The sequence below is a fragment of the Sceloporus occidentalis genome, unplaced genomic scaffold (genome assembly GCF_023333645.1).
Source record: "Sceloporus occidentalis isolate IW3139 unplaced genomic scaffold, rSceOcc1.0.p SCAF_3, whole genome shotgun sequence".
NCBI classification, from domain to species: Eukaryota; Metazoa; Chordata; class Lepidosauria; order Squamata; family Phrynosomatidae; genus Sceloporus; species Sceloporus occidentalis.
The window spans coordinates 83,331,180-83,351,805 of NW_028316983.1; the positions used below are offsets into that span (position 1 = coordinate 83,331,180).

Here is a 20,626-nt window from a genome sequence, read left to right on the forward strand (position 1 = left end):
GTGAGAGAATAATTCTCCCTAGACTGTAAATCTCAAGAGTCATAAAATGGAGCCAGGGCAGTTAAAGTAGAGCCACAGCACTGTACGAAAGGGGTTTTGTAAGTCTGAAGAAGCCTGGAGAAATATTTCCACATGAGGGTCCTGAACTATATGAAGAAAAACATTAGCAATGAAATTATAGAAAAGGTACAGAGAAACCTTTCTAGTCTTCTGTCCTGCATAATGATACAATGTACTAAAGAATGTACTAAAGTTAAGAAGGAGCTTTTGGCCCGGCTGCTATGGGATGATACTTCTAAGAAAAAAGTCAGCCTAACACATATTCAGCAGGTAAAGATGAGGCAAGACTCTTATTTGTGATATTTCATTCACTTTTATAATACAATGTTGAGAGGACAGGTATTGTCTGCATTTGGAATATTCACAGGAGTAATTTTGGCATTCATTGTTATCAACATGATTGTGCTACCACTGTCCTCCCTTCATACAGATGATCAGGAAGGGGTGGTGAGATGCCACCCCTTTCTGCCACAGATCAGTGCTGCAGCTAACGCACACAGTGGTACCGATCCAGCCTTTGCAGAGCACAAAATGGAGCTATTTTTTACAGCTCCTTTTTGTGCCTGCAAAGAGGTGCCATAGCAGCTGCTGGGCAGCTTGATCACGCCCCGCATCAAAGGGATGTCATCATTGCATACGCCAAGATGGCACCCGGGCAGCGCAGGGAGGGCTCTAAGTGTGGAGACGCTCAGCCCTCAACCCGCCTGTAGGACGGCACTTTTGGTTCATCTGTACTGGGCCTAAGTTTACAGTAACTGACCCCTTCTTCTTCCATTATGCTCTCTTCCTTCTGCCATGATAGCCTGTGTAGGACTGGACTTCTGTAGTCACTGGTGATTCTTTTCTTTTGGAGTGTGGAATAGTTTGCGTACAATCTCTTTCCTGCTTTTTCCAGCCATGAGGTCAGGAATCGGAAGTACATTAAACCACATAACCTCTGTTTTAGTACCCATGTGGATAGGCAGGGGGAGACCATATGAAATCTGTGGGTACAAATTTCCACTTTCTAGTTTTAACCCATGCTGTCTATAGAGGAGGTAACACAAGATCAATGAACAGCTCCCGCACTATCCTGCAGAAGGTTCCTCAGCACCCCTCATTTACTATATGTGCCTGAGTGATGATGGAAGGTAGAATGAGTACTATTAAAAGAAATTTTAAAGTCCTCTGAAAAGAGAACTCTGTCCTCCAGAACTCCCTTTTTGTGTCCAAGTGACACTGTTAGTTGGAGAGTTTGCCCTCATGATAATGTCAGAAGACTGATCCTATCATTTGATCAAATTGTGGCACTATGCCCAGAACTTAGAAATAATACGCTACAAATAAGAAGGTATATGTAAATAATTGTATTTTTGCAACATCAAGGCACAACTAAATTGCATTACTGTTGTAACATAATGAAGGATAACTCCTTTTATGGAGGAAGCAAACCATAAGGGACCTTGATCACCGTAAATGTGTGAGTCACTTCCAATGCATCAGATATCAGTATGTAGATAACTTGTGTGTTTAAACATACAAATACTCCAGTGCATGGATGTTCATACCATATAACTGAATCCAAAGTGGGAACTGCAAAATTTGGACAAATGTGAATTTTGTGTGTGCAGATGAAATACTCAGATGTGGCTAACTACTAGGCCCACAGGCAGGAGACATGCACTGGACAGGCAGCAGTGTTAGTCAAAACTATCCCATCATGGCAAGCTAATTACTTTTAAAATATTTATGATATACTGTCCTTTTCTCTTATTCCTGTGGCTCTCGTGCCCTTCACAGGGGTATACATTCTAATCAATATTCAGAAAGCCAAAAACAGCTTTAAGGCTGGGTAGAGATCTATTTGCTTGGCAGAGAGTGCAAGGTAATCATAAGGTTCGAGAAAGTCTTCATTTCTTGACATTGGGCTTCCAAGCTTCAAGCTTCATAAAGCTTTGATATCAGGGAAAGGGTGTACTTGAGCCTGAAGTGACTTCAATTAAAGGCACTCAAAATGAAAAATGAATTAGACCCTTTCTGTAGCACAAAGTCCTTAAAAGGGGAAAAATAAAATAAAATTGTGGCCTTAATTTGAAAGGAAAGTGACCAGTTAGTCCATGTACAAATTCCAAGCAAGAAAGGCAAATAATATTTCAGATGTTCAATTTGAAAGATAGCACTTTGATAAAATTCTTTGTTTAATAAGATGCCACCCATTTTTAAGGTTGGGCTCCTCATGTGCTAAGAGGCGTAACAAATCCACTTCTAAAAAAGATGCAGGCTGGCAGAAATTTCCCAATTATCAAGGGAAGAGATTATTTTCCAGCCTCTGGAAGCCAAGGGTACTCTGATAAAGCTATTTCTTGTTAATCTTTTATTCTAAAAAGATTCAGCAGCTAGAGAATTACTGTGGAATGGAAGCACATGCACACACACAAATGTGCACATGTATACACACACAAAGTAGATTATCATAAAAATTGTAGCTTCTCTCCAGACATGAGCTGAGATGTTTGAAATGAACTGCAGAATTCAACTGAAATTGATTACAAGAACATCCAGCAATAATTTGGAAGCCAAATAAATTTGGCAAAGAATTATTTCCTGTGCATCTTTCCAGCTTTTTGTATCACCCCTAGAGTCCTGGCATACTCAACTTTCAACTAGATTTAAAAATGTGGTTCTTCCATAGACTATCATTTCATATACATAGTTAATAATTAGACATTTTATGGAATGACACAGAGAAAGCATGGAGATATGACAAATTGATGAGCAATTTCAGCAGTTGCATTAGCATGCATGTCACAAACCTGATCAAAATTAATTTCTCTAATATAAATAAATGGTATTTTTAGAAACTAATAATGTTCTTTGCAAGTTTTATTTAAAGCAAACATACACTAGAAGATTGTCTGCTTCTATTTGAATCTGATTTAAAGGAAGGGGGGACCCAGAGACAGTTGCCTGCTGTTAATGTGTCCCAGTAAACATGGGGATCAGACCAACAGAGATGCATCAACAGGAACAATGTCTTTATGTAAGGAAAGAGTCTTGTGCCACTTTTAAGACTAGCCAAAGAAATGGACTGGACTCTACAAAAGCCTACTCTGAAATAGTATGCAAAGAGATCTTATAGCAACTTTGAGACTAATTGAAAGAAATAAGCTGGTAACATGAGCTTTCATAGACAAGAAACAGCCTGAGGAAGTAGACTCTAGTCTACAAAAACTCATGCTGCCAACTATTTTCAGTTAGCCTCAAAGGTACTACAAGATCTCTTTGTATACCGATTGTCCAGACTAACACGGCTATGTCATTGTATGCTGAAATAGGTTTGTTAATCATAACATTGCTGCAAGACTTCCTCCTTGGAAGTATTTAAACAGAGGCTGGCTGGCCATCTGTTGGGTATACTTTGATTGAGAGTTCCTGCATGGCAGGGGGTTGGACTGGATGACTCCTACCTTCTGTTTGTGTTGAAACAGGCTAACCGAGCTATCATTTTGAAAATTGTCACATTTTCTTTATCAGATTCCAACCAGGATTTATACACAGCAGTCAGTGATTGTCTGGTTTGTTTGAGAAAAAAAAAAAAAAACCAAGCAATTTCTCAAATCTAACTATTTTCATTTTTTCTGGCTTTTCCTAATATGACTTCATTTCTGCTTCTCTCGTTGTCTTCATAGGTTTCCACTAAATTTCTATTTCCATTTGACAAACTTTTTTAATTTTAGTGAGCAGAGACATAATAGAGTATAGGAGATCTTGATTAAGATATAAAAATAAAACTGAGTTCATTCATTAAAATACATCATTTGCAGAGTATGCTGATGATTACATTCAAGTCCCTAAATGGCTTGGAACCTCAATACTTCAGGCCGGGTAGAAATGGGCAGGAAGGGGAGGTAAGACTGCCACTTTCTGCCCCAGATAGGTGCTGTGGCAAATGCACACCCCGACACCGATCCAGCCTCTTCAGAGCACAAGAAGGAGCTGGTTTTCGTGCCTCTGAGGAGGTGCCATAGCAGCTGCCAGGTAGTTTGATCACGCCCCTTTGACATAGTGCTGCATCATCAACGTGCACCTCGTCTGAATGGGAGTGTGCAAATATGGTGCCTGGGCAGTGTGGGGAGGGGTGTGACTGTGGGGACACTCACCACCCACAGACAGGTGCTTTTTGCCTGCCTGTACCGGGCCTCAGTTAGCTTCACTCCCTATCTATGCCTATCCACAGATCAAGATCTGCTGGAGAGGCCCTCTCCTGTGCTCTACTAGTTCGAACAATACACCAAGAAGATGTGGCAGAGAGCTTGTTCTGCTGAGGCATTGTAGCTGTGGAAGCCCACGAGGTATTAACAGCTGCATGCTGTGGCACTGACCCGCTCCCTAAAAGAAGCTGCTCTGAGCAGCTTCTTTGAAGGGGCATCACAGGTGCACCTGTGTGCCATGATGACGACCCTTCCAGCGAGCACCATGTGTGTCATCATGGCAGTACATGTGTGTCATCATGGCATGCCTTGTATAGACAGGTGCACGCCATAATGGTGCATGTGTGGCAGAACTAGGGCTTTGAGCATGTAAATGCTCAGCCCTAGTTCATCCCTAGCATGCAGTCAGTGCCAGTCTGTACTGTCCCATTGTTTAACAATTTAAATTATTTTTAGTTAAACTGATTTTATTGTAGACCACCCCAAAATTCCATGATATTAAGGGAAGTATGCATGAATGTAAAATGTATGTATAACATAATGCTATTTCTAACATTTTACTTTGTTCAGTTAACAACTGATAGCAGTGTTACTCTTAAAAATAACATAAGGAATGGTAGTAATAATAATAATAATAATAATAATTATTATTATTATTATTATTACTATACTGCCCAGTGGCAAAGCCAATCTGGGCGGTGAACAACATAAAAATTTACAGAATAAAATATACATAAATATTTATACTCCCTTCCCCCCCTTAAAAAAATATTAAACACTTAAATGTATTAAAATGGGACTATAACAATGTATAATTATACTATCCTAAACTAAACCCCAAAACCCTCAGTAATCCTCACCATCAGAGGATGGGGCCATGAGAAGAATAAGGGAAATCGGGGAGCCCGGGAGCCTGGCCGGGAAAAAATTTAATCTGGAAAGGCCTGCCGGAAGAGATCCGTCTTGACAGCTTTTTTAAAGCTGTCTAAAGATGTCAACTGACGGATCTCATCCGGCAGGTCGTTCCAGAGCTTAGGGGCGACAACAGAGAATGCCCTCTGAGAGGTAGCCGCAAGTCTAGATTTTGAAGGCTGCAGCAAATTCCTCCCAGAGGAGCGGAGAGCGCGGGGAGGATTGTACGGGAGGAGGCGGTCTCTAAGATAGCTTGGACCCAAGCCATTTAGGGCTTTAAAGGTGATAACCAACACCTTGTACTGGGCCCGGAAGCTGATAGGCAGCCAGTGGAGGGACCTCAAGACAGGAGTGATGTGGTCCCTCCTAGATGTACCTGACACAAGCCTGGCTGCCATGTTTTGGACCAGCTGAAGTTTCCGGGTCAAGGACAAAGGTAGCCCCATGTAGAGCACATTACAGAAGTCGAGGCGTGAGGTTACCAGTGCGTGCACAACAGTCTCAAGGTCCCTTACTTCCAGAAAAAGGCGCAGCTGGCGTATCAGCCGAAGCTGATAACAGGCACTCCTGACTGTCGCATCTACCTGATTTGTCATCAGGAGCGACGAGTCAAGGAGCACCCCCAGACTGCGAACACAGTCACTGGGGGAGAGTGTGACCCCGTCCAGGACTGGAGGTTGTAACCCAATTCTTGGTTTCGGGGCCGCTACCGTGCGCACTTCCGTCTTGTCTGGATTTAGTTTCAATCTGTTTTTCCTCATCCAGCCCATTACTGCCTGAAGACATTCATTGAGAGGGGAGATGCCATCGGAATTCGAGACCGACGAACGAGACACGGAGAAATAGATTTGGGTGTCATCAGCGTACTGATAGCACCCAGCTCCACAACTCTGTATTATCTCACCCAGCAGCTTCATATAGATGTTAAATAGAAATATCATAATGAATAACATTTAGTTGTGACATCTAAAATCTTACATTCTGTGGCTCATTCTGGAGGATCTGGGGATACTTTTGTATTTAAGAGAGCTTTAAAAAATAATCAGAAGGTACTGTGTTAGTAACAAGTACTGTAATGAGTTACTTCTGCATAAAGAATATCACAACAAATTGCTTAACAGCCTGCCAAAAGTAATGGGTTATTTAAAAAAAGTTATACCTAAGCTCTCTGATTTGCTGGGTTCTTGCCTAAGACTTGAAACATGCTAGATGTGATTTATATTGGATTAAAAATATGCCACACTTTAGACATGCAATTTTATTTCATTTTTACATGGAAAACTTTGAGGGGGGCTTACATTTACCATCCTAACTTTTGATACTTTAATCACATCTTTGACCTTTGACATGCTTGATCTTTTAGTTATCTCTTGGAACTTGCTGCCAATTGATTGGGTCAAAATTTTGTCTGTTAGTGTTTTGTTCAGGAACTTTAGGACAGAATACAACCTCAAACACATTTAGTTTTGAGCAATTAACTCCCTGTGAAAGAAAATTACAGTGCGCCCTCCACATGTGTGAGGGTTAGGAACCCAGGACCCCTGTTAAAGTGAGAAAATGGAAATTAAAAAATACTATTTTTTCAACTTCTCTAAAAAATCTCTAAGTCCCCCAGTGCAATCCTTTTTCCAACATCCACCAGAAGCTGACCTTAGAATTGTGGGATTCTCTAGGTCCTCCAGTCAACTTCCAGTGAGTCACGCTGGAGGACCTAGAGATTCCTACACAGAACATATTAATCAAATCCATGAATAATCAAATTCACAAAAGTCAAAGCTGCAAATTTGGAGGATCAACTATACTAAATACTCAGTTGTTGGCTATTTGGAACATAACCAAACATTTGCATTTTCTATTAACAGCTTCCCTGATTTCTTCCGAGTTTTGGTGAGTTCATCTATATTTACAGAGGATTAGCTTACCTGAGTGACTCTATCAAGATTTTCATCTATGTCCAACAACAGGTTTCCATTCTCCAGCTGTAATGCATGATTGATGAAAATGAAAATGAATGATTTATGAAAATGGCATGTACTGCTGAGCACAACAATGATGACTTCAACAATTATTGATTTTACTTCTGAACAAGAGCTATTTTGTAGTTTGTTAGTAAGATATTTTTGCTTACCTCAGTGATAATCTGATCATGCTGAACACATGGGTTTGTTTCAGTGCCAAGTAACAATGTAAGTGAAACTGAATTCTAGTTCATTAAGAAACACAAACTTCAGTTCTGAGGCTTTTATACCAATAAACAGAACCCAGTGTGAGGAAATGATGATGAATTACTGAGATAGACAGGGTGGACCAGAATTCATAATGGTTTCCAATGAGTATTAGTAAATGGACTACAATCTGGGACACTGCTGAGAAAGGGAGAAACTGATTGCGTTCCCCATACACTGTGGCCATCAGAATAAGGTTTATTCCCTTCTGTAGAGTGTCACCCAAGTGCACCCATCTGCTTTTCATTCAGAGAAGAAAAAATAAAGTTGGGGATATTGTGGTGGGTGAAAACACCTACTACGTGACTAGCCAGCTTTCTGTTAGAGACATAAATGCATGAACATTAACTGTACATGTGCAAATGTTTGTTTTCAATCACTGCAGAAGTCTGCATTTATTTCACCCTCTGCAATCACCAAAGTCCCTCCAGACCTACGGTAGCCTACTGAAGCTGCCTTTCCCCAACCAATCTTTGCCTTTTGTGGAAAAAGCCTAGGTAGCATTTTGTTATGTTCCCACAGCCAGATGTAAAGAGATTGCTTCAGGCACTGCAACTTCTAGAGAACCCCAGTGGAACTCAGTAGCAGAGGTAATCTCTTCATGCATGGCTATGGGGACATAGTCTGATGCTCCCGCTCTCCACTAGGTATGAATTGGCCATGAGGGGAGGCTTAAGGGTTACAGTAGTCCACAGGTGTGGTGGTGGTAAAGAGTTCAGCACAGTGGTAGCTCCTCATATGGAAATATATGCTATGTGAAGCCATGTTGGGTTGAGGCCAGTGGATGGTGAGGCTTCCAAGACAGAGATTCTACAGGATTACAGTTGTCCCTCCATATTTGCAGGGGTTAGGGGAACAAGATCTCCATGAATGTGGAAAATGTGCAAATAAGGCGAGACCCAGCAAGCTACACAGAATCCACCTCCTATTGTGATGTATTTGTCATAGCAATCCATAGTGGAATCAGAGCTAGAGCTTGAGGGAATATTCATATTTGTTTCCTGGCCTGGGGGTGGGGGGGGGGTGTTCCCTGATGCCTAGTAAATCCTGCCCACTAGAACAGTGCAGTGGCAATATCTTTCACTCTTTGCCAAATGCTTTAGGAAATTATTTTGTGCAGAAATGCACATGGTTTTAAACATCAAATACCAGAATAGGTGGCAAAGTATGAATGCTTCATGAAAACTGTGCACATATCTTCATTTTCTCTGCAACAGGGAGAAATAATCAAATACTACTTGCAAGTAAGGATGAAGAAGGTGTCAATTTACACCCCACCCAACAATATAAAGATAATGGAAGTACTGTAAGCATCTGCTGATATATTTATTATGAAATCCATTGCAAGATACTTAGTTTGGTGATATACACCTCTTTCTTATTGTGATGCATTGTCTTCAGCAAATGATATTACAATCCTGGTGACCAATATGTTATCACTGGATCCCCACACACCATTTAGGAATGGTTTTCTTATTCTCTGCTCACTCTATTGGTATTAGTAAAGCACACAAGAAGGTACATAGGTAAATTTGCTACAAGCTAAGCACCTTCTCACAATCCAAAACAACATCATTTTTACACTGAATATATCCCATTTTCTTCCCTTCTGAGCATCATTTGACCTGTCCTACTAGTCCTTCACTGTTGTCATGCCAGGTCACAATGCAACTTCAGCTGTCTTGCTGAAACACCACCAATTTCTCTCATGTCTTGACCAACAGCATAACATGAGAGATACATGTGTGTGACATTCAACAGACCATTAGCAACAATCTAACTGCGCTGTGGCAGGACCTCCTAGAAAACAGTTGCCTGGTGTCACTGTTATGTCCCAAGTGTCCAATTATCATGGAACACTTGAGCTGTATCCTCCATCAGTTCTTGTTCCGCATCACTTGCTGCTGAGGAGATGCTTCCTAAGGGTGAACCATTAGTGTCTGTTAGACCATGGAAAAGTCTTCAGCAGAGATGTCACAGAGCTACACTACACTAACTGGGGGCAAATATTTGGCCCCGTGTGTCTGTCTTTTTTTAGACATTTCAATAAGAAAGGTTTCTTCAATTAGAGGAAAAATCCCCCATCTTTTCACCCTTGAGTGCTGCATGAAACAATCAGAAGTGTGGGAAGATGTTTGGTGGCTTGAATCTTCTATGGCATCACAGTCTTTGTGGATTCCTTTGTGAGGAACTGTAAAGACTGCTTTTAATTACTTGAAAATCTGTCTCATTTTGGCACAAAGTACATGCATACCCCATAGTTTAGACACTGCATAGAGCACAAACAAGTTGTAAGAAGTGACTAAATAGGGAAGTAGCAAAAGTAACGTTAATCCTCCTATCGAGAAAGTATTAAGCCTTGCCACTAATGTTGTTATCTCCCATGTCAGCAAACAGTCTATAAACCTTTTAAAAGGCAGAATATTTAAACCCAGAAAAATTTAAATTAAAAGTCACTGTACAGGTTTCTTAAGCCTCTCCATTACCGTGGAAGGGAAAGAAGTGAAAAAGGAGGGAAGTCGAAGGTGTATAAAAGAATTAGGCAAATGCTGCATTAAATATCTGCCTAAAAGCAGAACATCATTAAGTGAACATCTGTTCCTTTGTAGGTCAAATTTGCTGTAACATTTAAAGGACAAAATGGCTTTCCTTTGTATCTGTTCCTGAGAATATTTTTGCATGTAAAGATGTGGAAGTACTGTAAGCATCTGCTGATATATTTATTAAAAAATGTGAACCACACCTTTCTGTCCACTGTGAAGAAGTCATGCAAAGAAGCAAGAAAATAATAAATCCTACCCAGTCTCCACAAAAACCTCATCAGAAATATTTTATAAGCAGAATAAATACAGAAGACGGAAACATTAATAGGTTACTTTCTTGCTAATGATTAAATATGACACTAAATTTATACAATACTATGATCAATTACAACCTTTCTGGACAAAACCAACATAATATAAACCTTCTATTGTATTTCAATACTAGCTCTGTGAAGAAAGGAGTAAATAAACAAAGAAAAATTATATCACATAGGTAGCCGTTAATGGACTGACTATCTATAGAAATAACGGCTGTTTAAAATGGTTCCAGGATTTATACATTTGGCCCAGAACTGGGACTAAATGTGGTTTACAATGTGATTGATATATTTTTCTTCCTGTGCTATGCTGTGTTCAGCAAATGATATTACCATTTTGGTGATATATATAAAATTCTAGGATGGGTGTCCTCATTTGCTGTTTTAAGTTGTTCCTAGGGGAAACTTCACCTTAATATTTGAAAACAGAAGCAAAGGACTAGCAAACACTGGCACATATTGATTCTAACCAAGCATTCTTCCTCTTCTAAGAAGACCTGTCACTACTATTTTTAAAAATAATTCCCTTATTTTACAGTCCACCTTTTGAACAAAGTTCACTCATTCCAACCAAAGTTGTTCAGACTTGATTTGAGGTAAAATTGCCAAATATATTAAGATGTGTAGGTACCAGGGTTCTATTATTTGAAGCACTGAACATCCAACTTACTGTTAATATTAGCAGAAATTGTCAGCGGCCTCTAAGCTTTAGAATAGTTTATGAAGCAATTAATGAAGTTTTTAAGTCTTAAGATCTTTGCAGCAGGAAACATTTGAGCAAATTATAAAAATATTACTCTCTTGACCTAATGGATAGAGACACCACTTCAAAAATCTAATAAAGGAGTTAATTGCTTTGTCTTTCCACTCAATAAATGCATTATTAAGAAGTCGTCTTAAAACTGACATATCTCAGAAATGCAAACTGTGGAAGCTGAGAACAAGGCTGTCTCAGCCTAATATGAAGTACTAACTGTACAAGTGAAAGAAGTAGGAGATTGAGAAAAGGCATAACACTGGGAGGATTTTCATAGAGACAATCTTGTTCTGAATACATTCTCACACACACACACACACACAATAATCTAAAGAAAGCTGTCATCAGCATTTGGCTGCAATGATAACTCTGTTTTGTTTATCTTAATTCTGGTTTGTTTGTTTAGCATAACCCAAACAGACTCACTTCTGTGAAGATGCCAGCCACAGATGCTGGTGAAACAGCATTTTCATATGGTGTCATTTTCAGGCCACCATAGCCTGAAGAACCCACAAAAAAACTAAAGACTCACTGTGGTTTGTTTGGTGTAGCAAATACAGAATCCGAAACCATGGTTTGAAGTCAGCTTATAAATATTAGTGTCATCAGCTACAGTCTGTCATTACATCCAGATGTGGTATCACATATCAGACCTTGTTTGTTTTGTCACTCCAGGTCCACTGCCTCCTTGGGGAAAGATTGACTTGAAAATGAGGTGCTCAGAAGTCTTTTGCTAGCACTTTTATTGATATCTCTTTCTTCACTTTGCCTGGCAATCATTTCCTTGCCCACCTTTCTCTAACAACTTCTCTTTCCTCTAGCTTGGGCTGCTTAATTCTGCTTTGTGAGAGGATTTCTTTTTACATCTAAAGAGGCAGTTTAGACCAGGACAATTCAAACACAAGAAAATTTGGTCATTAACTGCAGCAGAGAGTAACACATCATACTCTATAGAGAAATGACACTTGTTCATTTTTATTTGTGAAGTGCATTCTTCTAGCCTTAATTTCCTTCCCTTCAGAGTGGACACATTCATCACTTCCAGATGAATCTTCAAGTTAAATCATTTAATGATTGACAATTATTTCTGGATTGTGGCTAAATGCATTTAAAAGAAGGGATTGGGTTAAAATCTACTGATGTCTAATGCAAACTATTCAAGGAGCATTAAGCATTCCAGCTCACTTGTTGACTTGCTTCAAAGGAATGACTTGTTCAGATAATCACAATGTGAATTGATCCATTTAAATTTATTCTACCCAACTTGATTTGTAGTCACGTTAATTCCATGCTGTGGTTGTTTACCTTTAAATAGAAATCTCATTAAAAGGTATGATCCAGAATCAGGAAATTACTCTTTTAAAACAACAGCAGCAAACACCCTAAAATCTAAAATCTAAAATCTTCACACCATCATTAATTTGGTTCAGGCTGTGAGATTCATTAGAATTAGCTTGTGATAATTATTTTATACACCTGATTGTTGATTGAAATGACTGTATTTAGAATTTTTAAAACAAGTGATTACAACTGACTAAGTTATTATGAATGCTTTCAGAGGAGCTTAAGCATTTCATAACTTTTAGGTTTGATCAGACCCATTTATCTGCTTTTATATCATTATGGGCCAAAACAGATGGCCCGTTTGAGCGCACTTGTGGCTGGCTAGGGGCCGTGGCATTTACATGTAACACACCCAAAGCTAGACAGAAGCCAGGCCGGTGATTACACACTGGCTGGCTTCTTTCCCACTTGGGGCATAGCGCTTACATGCCAGTTTCTGGTGCTTCTTTGGGAGAAGGGCCAGCTTCTTTCCATCCCAAAAAGTAGTGGATCTTATTGGGGCAGAAGATGGCTGGATTGGGGCCAGGCATCTACTTGCCCTGGTCCCAATCCAGCCTAAAAGGGGTAGCTCTAAGATGCTCCTTTTGTACTGTCTGTATCCCCCCTATGATAATATAAGAAAGCAAGATTAATCTGAATAGGTAAAATGCTGATACAGACAAAGGTAAAGGACAGAAGAATAAAAGGCTTCATGTAGGATCCACTTGCAGGTTATTATGGAAAGAATTTGGTCAACTGAGGAAATGCTAGACATTCCCTTTTGGGCTTACTGTATATACTAATGTACTATCCACGATGCTGCAGCCTTTTTCGAAAGCTCACGCCGAACGAGTCTCAAAGACAAATGACAACGCAGAAAGAACCACAACCCAGAAACATCACCCAAGGAGACTTTCTGCTGTGCTTTCTGCAACCGGACCTGTTTGTCCCGGATTGGCCTTTTTAGTCACCAACCTGCTTGTACAAAGCACGGAATGAGTCCTTCCAAAGCCAGAGAGAGATATATACTAATGTATAAGTCTAGAAATTTTAGTCAGAATATTGACCCCAGAAAACTGGGTCAACTTATTCATGGGTCAGAAAAGGAACCACTCTCTTTCTGAGTAGAGTGGTGAAAAGAGAGAGCTTAGTCTATTCCAGGAGCACCTAAAAGCACCTTTTTTTTTTTTTTTTTTTTGCTGAACAATTTATGGATTTGATTTTCTGTCCTTTTGGTTTTGAATGCTTGAATCTAAAGCAAAAAGTGCTTCTTCCTTCTCTCTTCCTTTGTACTCTTTTCATTAATTAGGAAAATTTATACACACCTGTGATTTCTGCTTGAAAATATGATACTTGACCCTTTGCAATTATTTATCTCTGAAAGCTTTACCGAGAGGATGAAGTCTTTACATTATGCAAAGATGATGGACCCAGATGTAAAAGAAGATCATAACACTTGCTGTGGATTATTTTATTTTTATTTTTACGTACCATATATACTTGTGTACAAGTCGACCTCATGTATAAGTCGAGGAAAGGTTTCAGGGTCAAAATCTTGGGTTTTGATATGAGTCATGGATAAGTCCAGGGTAAAACTTAGGGGACTATAAGGAAGGATGGAAAGCGGGAAATACCACTTCCATCCCTCCTTCTTCTCTAGACCTCTCCCAACTGATTCCCAGGTGCTGGAGGAGAGGTTTTAACATCAGATTGAAAAAGGAAGCAAGTGGATTTAAATGGAGAGTTGTTTCCATAGGAAGCAAGGTCTTGCAAAATGGACTGGAGAAATGGTTTTAAATGGATAGGTTTTTTTAAAAAATAGGAAGCCAGGTCTTGCAAAACAGAGTAAGAGAGAAGTAAGTGGATTTAAATGGAGAGGTTTTTTCATAGGAAGCCAGGCCTTGCGAAAGGGAGCGGAGACAGAAACAAGTGTTTTCAAATGGGGAGTTTTTCCCCATAGGAAGCAAAGGCTTGCAAAACGGACTAGAGGGGGAAAGAATTGGAGTTCAATGGAGATTGGGGCATCAGGCTTGCTTGCATTAGGACCCTTCTAAGCACTAATGATCTATTGACCTTTATATAAGTCTACCCCAAAATTTTAGGGGCAATTTTGGGGCATAAATTTCTCGACTTATAGTCAAGTATATATGGTAACTATTTTAATTTTTCAAGTGACGGAAGCCTGTGGCTTTCCCCCTCCCTCTGGAAGCAGTTCACTGGTTAATGAGAATGAATGGTCACACTGCAAATACATACATATGATTATGCAAGCATAGGCATGTCTCTTGTAAAGTTGAACCACATTACTCACACCCATTAGAGCCAATACAGTCTGTTTGCTAGTATAATATATTTTTAATACATATCTTTAATATGTACTAATAGCCCTTGAGATTTATGTTAGGAAAAAATGAATATGTTCTCTTTTTCAGGGCTGTAGCAACAAAATACCTTAATTTTCCTGACAATATTGCTGGGGAAATGTGTGTATGTTGGAAAGAAAGTGCATGGGGTGCAGAGAAGAAAGTTGGAAGAAGACAGCAGGAACCCAAAAATATATTTGTAATATCTACAAATTAAGCATATAATTTGAGACAGGACATGAAATGCTTTGACAGCTTAGGTTACAGCTTCTACCCACCCTTCATCATCATAAAAAGTTCAATATCAAAACAGTACAGAGTCAGTTCCATATTGATAATATGGACATGCTGCTTTGGCTGCCTCTGTATTATATCTTGCACCTATAATGGACTCTGTCGGCATCCACACTGCAGAAACAATCCAGTCTGAGACCATTTTAATTGCAATAGCTCAAATCTATGGTATTTTAGGATTTGTAGTTTTGTGAGATATTTAACCTTCTGTCAGAGAACTCTGGTGCCATAACAAACTCCAAATCCATAATTTTGGCCACAAAACTTACCTTATAGTCAAGTATTCTTACCAGCCTTCCTTTAGATTCTAGAAATGTAGAACATATCCCCAAAGTCCGGGACCTCCCCGCTCCCCGAGATTTATGAATTACTTTATGCACTTTAATTTATGCTTGTTGTATAAAAACTGTTATAGATGATATATTATATTACTGTTAATAATATGTAAAATATTCATACTCAGCACAATTTAATGATACAAAATCACAAACAAATCTTGTACACAAAAGAAGTGCCATAAGTTCCCCAGCTGTTCTGAATATAAATATGTCATAAAAACTTTGGAGTGGGAATTGTGCTAGTGCTAGTCTGTTGCAGCAAAAGTAACCAAAAGGCTGATGGCATAATAAAGACAAGTTCAATCGTGGCATATGGCATTTTAAAAAAAGATCATTAAGGTGCTACAAGATTACTGGTTGTTATAAAATTTTTACATGAAACTGCCCAAGAAACTGTACATCTTTAAAAACTTGCTTCAGTAGGGTCTAAATATTTCATCATATGGAATACTGAATGCATCAATGCCCAACTACTACTATTTCTTCCTCTCCATTTTGCAGCCTTCCATGTTGGCTGAAAATCCACTCTGGATGGTTTCTCAGCTGTCCAGAATTGGTTTTCAGAGTGCATGAGTAGATGTAAGGGGCTTGCCCCCATTCTGATTCCATTGAAGGAAGCAGTTTCATCAGCAGAACAATATTGGATCCTGGCCAGAATGCTTAGAAGGTGCTTACAAACAACTTACTTCCCTCATAATGCAATATTTCCACACTCCATCTATCGTAATCTCAACCAGAGTTAATCAGAGTTCACCCAGAAAAGTGCCTCTGTGAGAAATGCCATTCTTGTGCTTTTACTGCAGTGGAGACAGGGGGGAAAAAGAGAAATACTAGGCACTGGTAACAAGTATCTGAAATAATCATGAAGAAAATGTCTGTTCTCTGTAACAATAATTCTATAAAATACACCTTTGATATTTTACCAATAAAGCAACATTCTGGACCTATTCTCATGCTGTTGGAGTGTTAGGGAGGTACTGGTTTCTGTGTTCCTCCCATGTTCCTCATATAAGAAGAAGCCTGTGACATGTCTCTTTGAACACCTGAATATCCAACTTCCTCTTTGAACACATTAGGACTGACTATCAATGTAATAGGCAATTCTGGGATAGGAATTTTTCATTACAAGAACAATATGAGAGCTGATAAGCCATGCTGGTTCACATGCAAATAACATCCAAAGAGGCCTGTGAATTCCACCCCATACAATAATGTCAAAAATAGATTTCCCTAATTGTTTGAAAGCATTAATTCTATAATTTCTCAAGTATAACAATCATTTTCCCCATGGTGTCTAGACTGTTTATTACAGAAATTAATTAGTCTTATTCAGACCACCATGCTTCCATCATCATAATTATAATTCATTATATTCATATAATTTATATGGCTACAATAGGATGCATTCCTACAAAGGCTTTGAACAGGAGCTGTTTAAGAGCAATGGTCTTAAATGAAGCAAACCATCCTGGATAGGTTTTGTCATCTAGTGTCTGACAAGGCCTGGACATACCTTCATAATTATGACCAGGCTTTTTTCTTACAATATAATTTGAATATGTAATATAAAAAGCTATTAAAATTCATTTGTGGCCAATTAGTATTTTGTAGAATTTTTGGTGCTTAAAGATAGCAGCTTGTAGAATTTCTTTTCCTCATTTTCAGGGGCAGAGGAGGGAAAGCATATTGCTAAAAAGCTGCAATTAAACAAGCAAAATACTACTTTATGGTTCTGAAACGTGTCCTATTCAGACTGAAAGGATATATATCATCTTACAAAACCTTGACATTATATTTTTCACATTTAAGAGTTTGCCAGGCCTTCCTATCTTATTCTTTTCAAGATCAGATTAGGAGGAATTTTATGTCTAAAGCCTTGGATTTTTCTTAATGAGTATGCTTTTTATCTTGTATTAAATTAAGAAATGGAAGTTTGCAGTAAAGGCTTCTTTTTCCAACCCTGGATTATTGCTCTTCCAAACCTGTATGTGATATAATCAGAATAAAGAAACAAAACTAGAAAATGCCATTCTTTTCCCCCAAAGAGGTGAATATATCATTTCTGAAGGCTTGGTGGGATGTATAATTATTTAAATTAACGACAAACATGTTGCATTAGGATTAAACCCGATGTCTTCATGAATAGGGTAATACATGGAGAGTATAATCCTGTGCATGAATCAGAATCTTCACAGCAGAATAGAAGTGAAGCAAGTGGTATTCCCCCACTCTTCCTATATTTTTAACCATCTAGCTCCCTCCAATAAGGAACAACTTCTAATAATATCGTACTTGCATCAATGTAGGAATTGCCACTGATTTCCTTTGTCTCTTTTGAGGCTTGGAAGCTCTGCAAGGTGTGAAGCCAATTAAGATAGTCTGTTCCAGGAGACTTATGGATCCAGATGGATTCCTGAAGGCTCTTGGGGAGTTTCCTGTTGCCTTGGCAGGTGATCCTGTTAAAGCCCTGGCTGATCTCTGGAATGGGAAAATGGCCAGGGCAGTGGAGACGATGCCTGCTTTTCTTTTACTGGCAAGCAAAGACATTTCTGTTTAAGCAGGCTTTTAATGTGTAAGTAGGGGGGCTTTCTTGGGAATGTTAATCTTTTAAACTTTTAGTTGTTTTTTTAAAAATAATTTATTGTGTTTTATGAAATGATTTTGATTGTTTTTACATTTTATTGTAAATGTTTTTAATTTATATTTCTGGAAGCCACCTTGGTTCCCACTCTGGGACAAAGGCAGCATATAAATGAAACCAATCAGATCTGTTACCTAGTTATAAGACACCCCCCCCCCCCCCCCATGGGTCCATGGTATAGTTGCTTTGGACTTCCCTGACATAAAATAGGCTTCAGCAAGTCAAGGCTCAGGGCACTGCCAAGGCTGAAGTAGTCACTAGAGTTAATGGTTCTGAAGAGTCATTTCCCTAGAAATGCATGTATTGGCTTCTGCCTCCTTCATTGCAATTTTTGTCTCCATGCCAGAAATTAGTGTGTCTCTACTATCACATGTTTATTAGGAAGATTGGCATGCTTGCCCATGGGACCAAATCCTATTTCCAGGATAGATAGGCTTACCTGCCCTGTTGGATGTGTGGCTGTGTCTTCCAAAAAACCCTTGGAAGGTGGAAACCAAATGACATCAGCTCAAACTGAAGCTGCTACAAGATAGCCTCACTCCCTGATGGCAGATGGGCTGCAACCCAGCAATTCAAAAGCCACAGTTTAATCAAGCTACAACCAGCAAATTTGTGACCTTTCCATACCATCAACATGTGTTTTGTCTTTGGTTAGTCTTTCTCCATTGCTTCATGGTCCATCTTTCATCACTGGGGGCACATGTACACATTTACAAATTACAAAACGGATGTCCACCTGTACAGAAAGACTTTACTCTGCAAATATATCACAGGAAACTTGCCATATATCTTCAACTCCTTCACAGTATTGATTTCTTCACCTATATAGGTGTAAAAGTTTAACGCTTATCTCACATGCTTCTTTGATGTTTGGGGAAATGAAACCTGCCTTCCTCATATCTACCAAAATGGTAGGGACTAAAGAAAAGGAATTATTTCAGAAACAATAGAGGGATAATTGGGGTACCATGCAGACAGAGAACAGCCCATATGTTGGTGATATCAAGGCTCCAACATGTAGTAGATCCAAGGTGGCTTTGTAGTAGATGCAGCCCCACGTTTTGGCAAAACATATGCCTGCTGTATACTTGATATGGCTGTATTTTGAAAATGATGAAATAAAGAGTAAGGATAACCCAACCATTAGGAAGAGTCAAATGGTTGCCATGAGAAGCTGATATCTGGGGATGGGGTGTGAGTGATCACAAGTTGAATGTGTACATGTGTACCCAATGATGAAATGCAGACCATGAAGCAATTGCTCCTAAAATGGAGGATTTTACTTCTTCCTATAAAGTGTGTGTGTGTGTGCCACAGGTATACAAAAAGGTTTGGTCCAGGGCCTGGTGAACAAAATGAACTATTATAGAATTTATTATTACTATTTTACCAGAAAGTTAGTAAAGTATAGAAAGTTAATAAATAGTGGAACAACAAGTTATATCACAGGGCTAAGAAGAATGGTAACAGCTGTCTGATGAGTTTCCCCTCTATAATATGTGTTAAAATTTCCTCTCTGCCCTCTTTTTTATATACTCTACATTTCTTTACCATCACTCTACATCACTGACTCTGGATGATGAAAGAAAATGTGAAGATATAGGATGAGCTTTGCTTTAAGGTAATTACATCTGAAAAGCAAAAGGCAACCTTTGGCCCTAGAATTTCAAAGAAATGAAGGAATAAATATTCTAAAAATATTAATGTTTGCTCTGAAGCAAACAGCTCGGAGAAGATGTCATTTGTGGAAACAACTTCATTTCACAAGTGCCATCTAGCAAATACTACAGAAGCTTCCAGGAAAAGAAATGCATCACTAATGGGATGATAAAAAGTCCAGGTGGAATGTGGAATAGGTTTTCTGCCTTGCTTAAGCAAGCTGCACATATTGCTGGAGGGCAGTGCATACAGATGCTCCCCAGAATACCATCTGGATGCTACTTAAGATGCTAAAGCAAAAGAAACCAAGGTTTATTTGTTACAATATGACAAGGCTTCATAAGTCATCAGGATGCAAATGACCTGCAGTGAGCTGTATGTTGTTAGAGATCACCTAGCAACTTTCCATGAAAACATATGGAGCATGACCCAAGGTTGGCAGCACAGGTTGCAGAGGAGACAATAGTAGCTGCTTGTTGACTGGTTACAAATACGTCTGTTAAAATGGTGATGTTTTAATAATGACCCTTTGCTACACTGTATGCTGAGCCACTAAGTGACAAGTACCTCTTACATTTGCCATTCTTAATTTGCCATTTAAAATCATTTGACTTCCCCAACAAACTGTGCTGCTAGTCTGCTTCAGTCCCACTGTTGGAAGAAAAGTAGCATGTAATTCAAGCAAACAAAGACCATGATGCCATCCACACAAATGAATTAGTAGAACAGGGAGTCGAGCAATAAATTTCAGGTTTGAAATAGAAATCCAATATTGAGGTATCCATTAGTGTGCTTTGGAGAATTGCAAAATGTAGGGCTTGATAAATAAAAAACTCTGTCATTGGTTAGGAGGGAATTCCACATTTGGGGATCTGTAGTTAACAAAGCCGATCCTCCCAAAATTTCAAATCTAAGGTGGCTTTGTAGTTCTGCATAAGTTTTTTCTGGAAAAACTAGAAGACTATTTTCTACCTTGCAACCTTATGTTTCACCTTTATGCAAAC

The 20,626-nt window shown here is 39.0% G+C and overlaps 1 protein-coding gene across 11 annotated transcripts in view; it reads right to left on the reverse strand.

The window, feature by feature from the left end:
* Positions 1-20,626, reverse strand: part of DAB1 (DAB adaptor protein 1) — an 831,182-nt gene that overhangs the window by 23,129 nt on the left and 787,427 nt on the right. For 9 of the 11 annotated variants that reach the window (XM_089515261.1, XM_089515257.1, XM_089515258.1 and 6 more), the window contains one exon: positions 7,085-7,141. The exons of the other annotated variants lie outside the window; for them this stretch is intronic. In XM_089515261.1, coding sequence (XP_089371387.1) covers positions 7,085-7,141 — 57 coding nt within the window. The remainder of the gene's footprint in view (positions 1-7,084; positions 7,142-20,626) is intronic. 11 annotated transcript variants of the gene reach the window in all.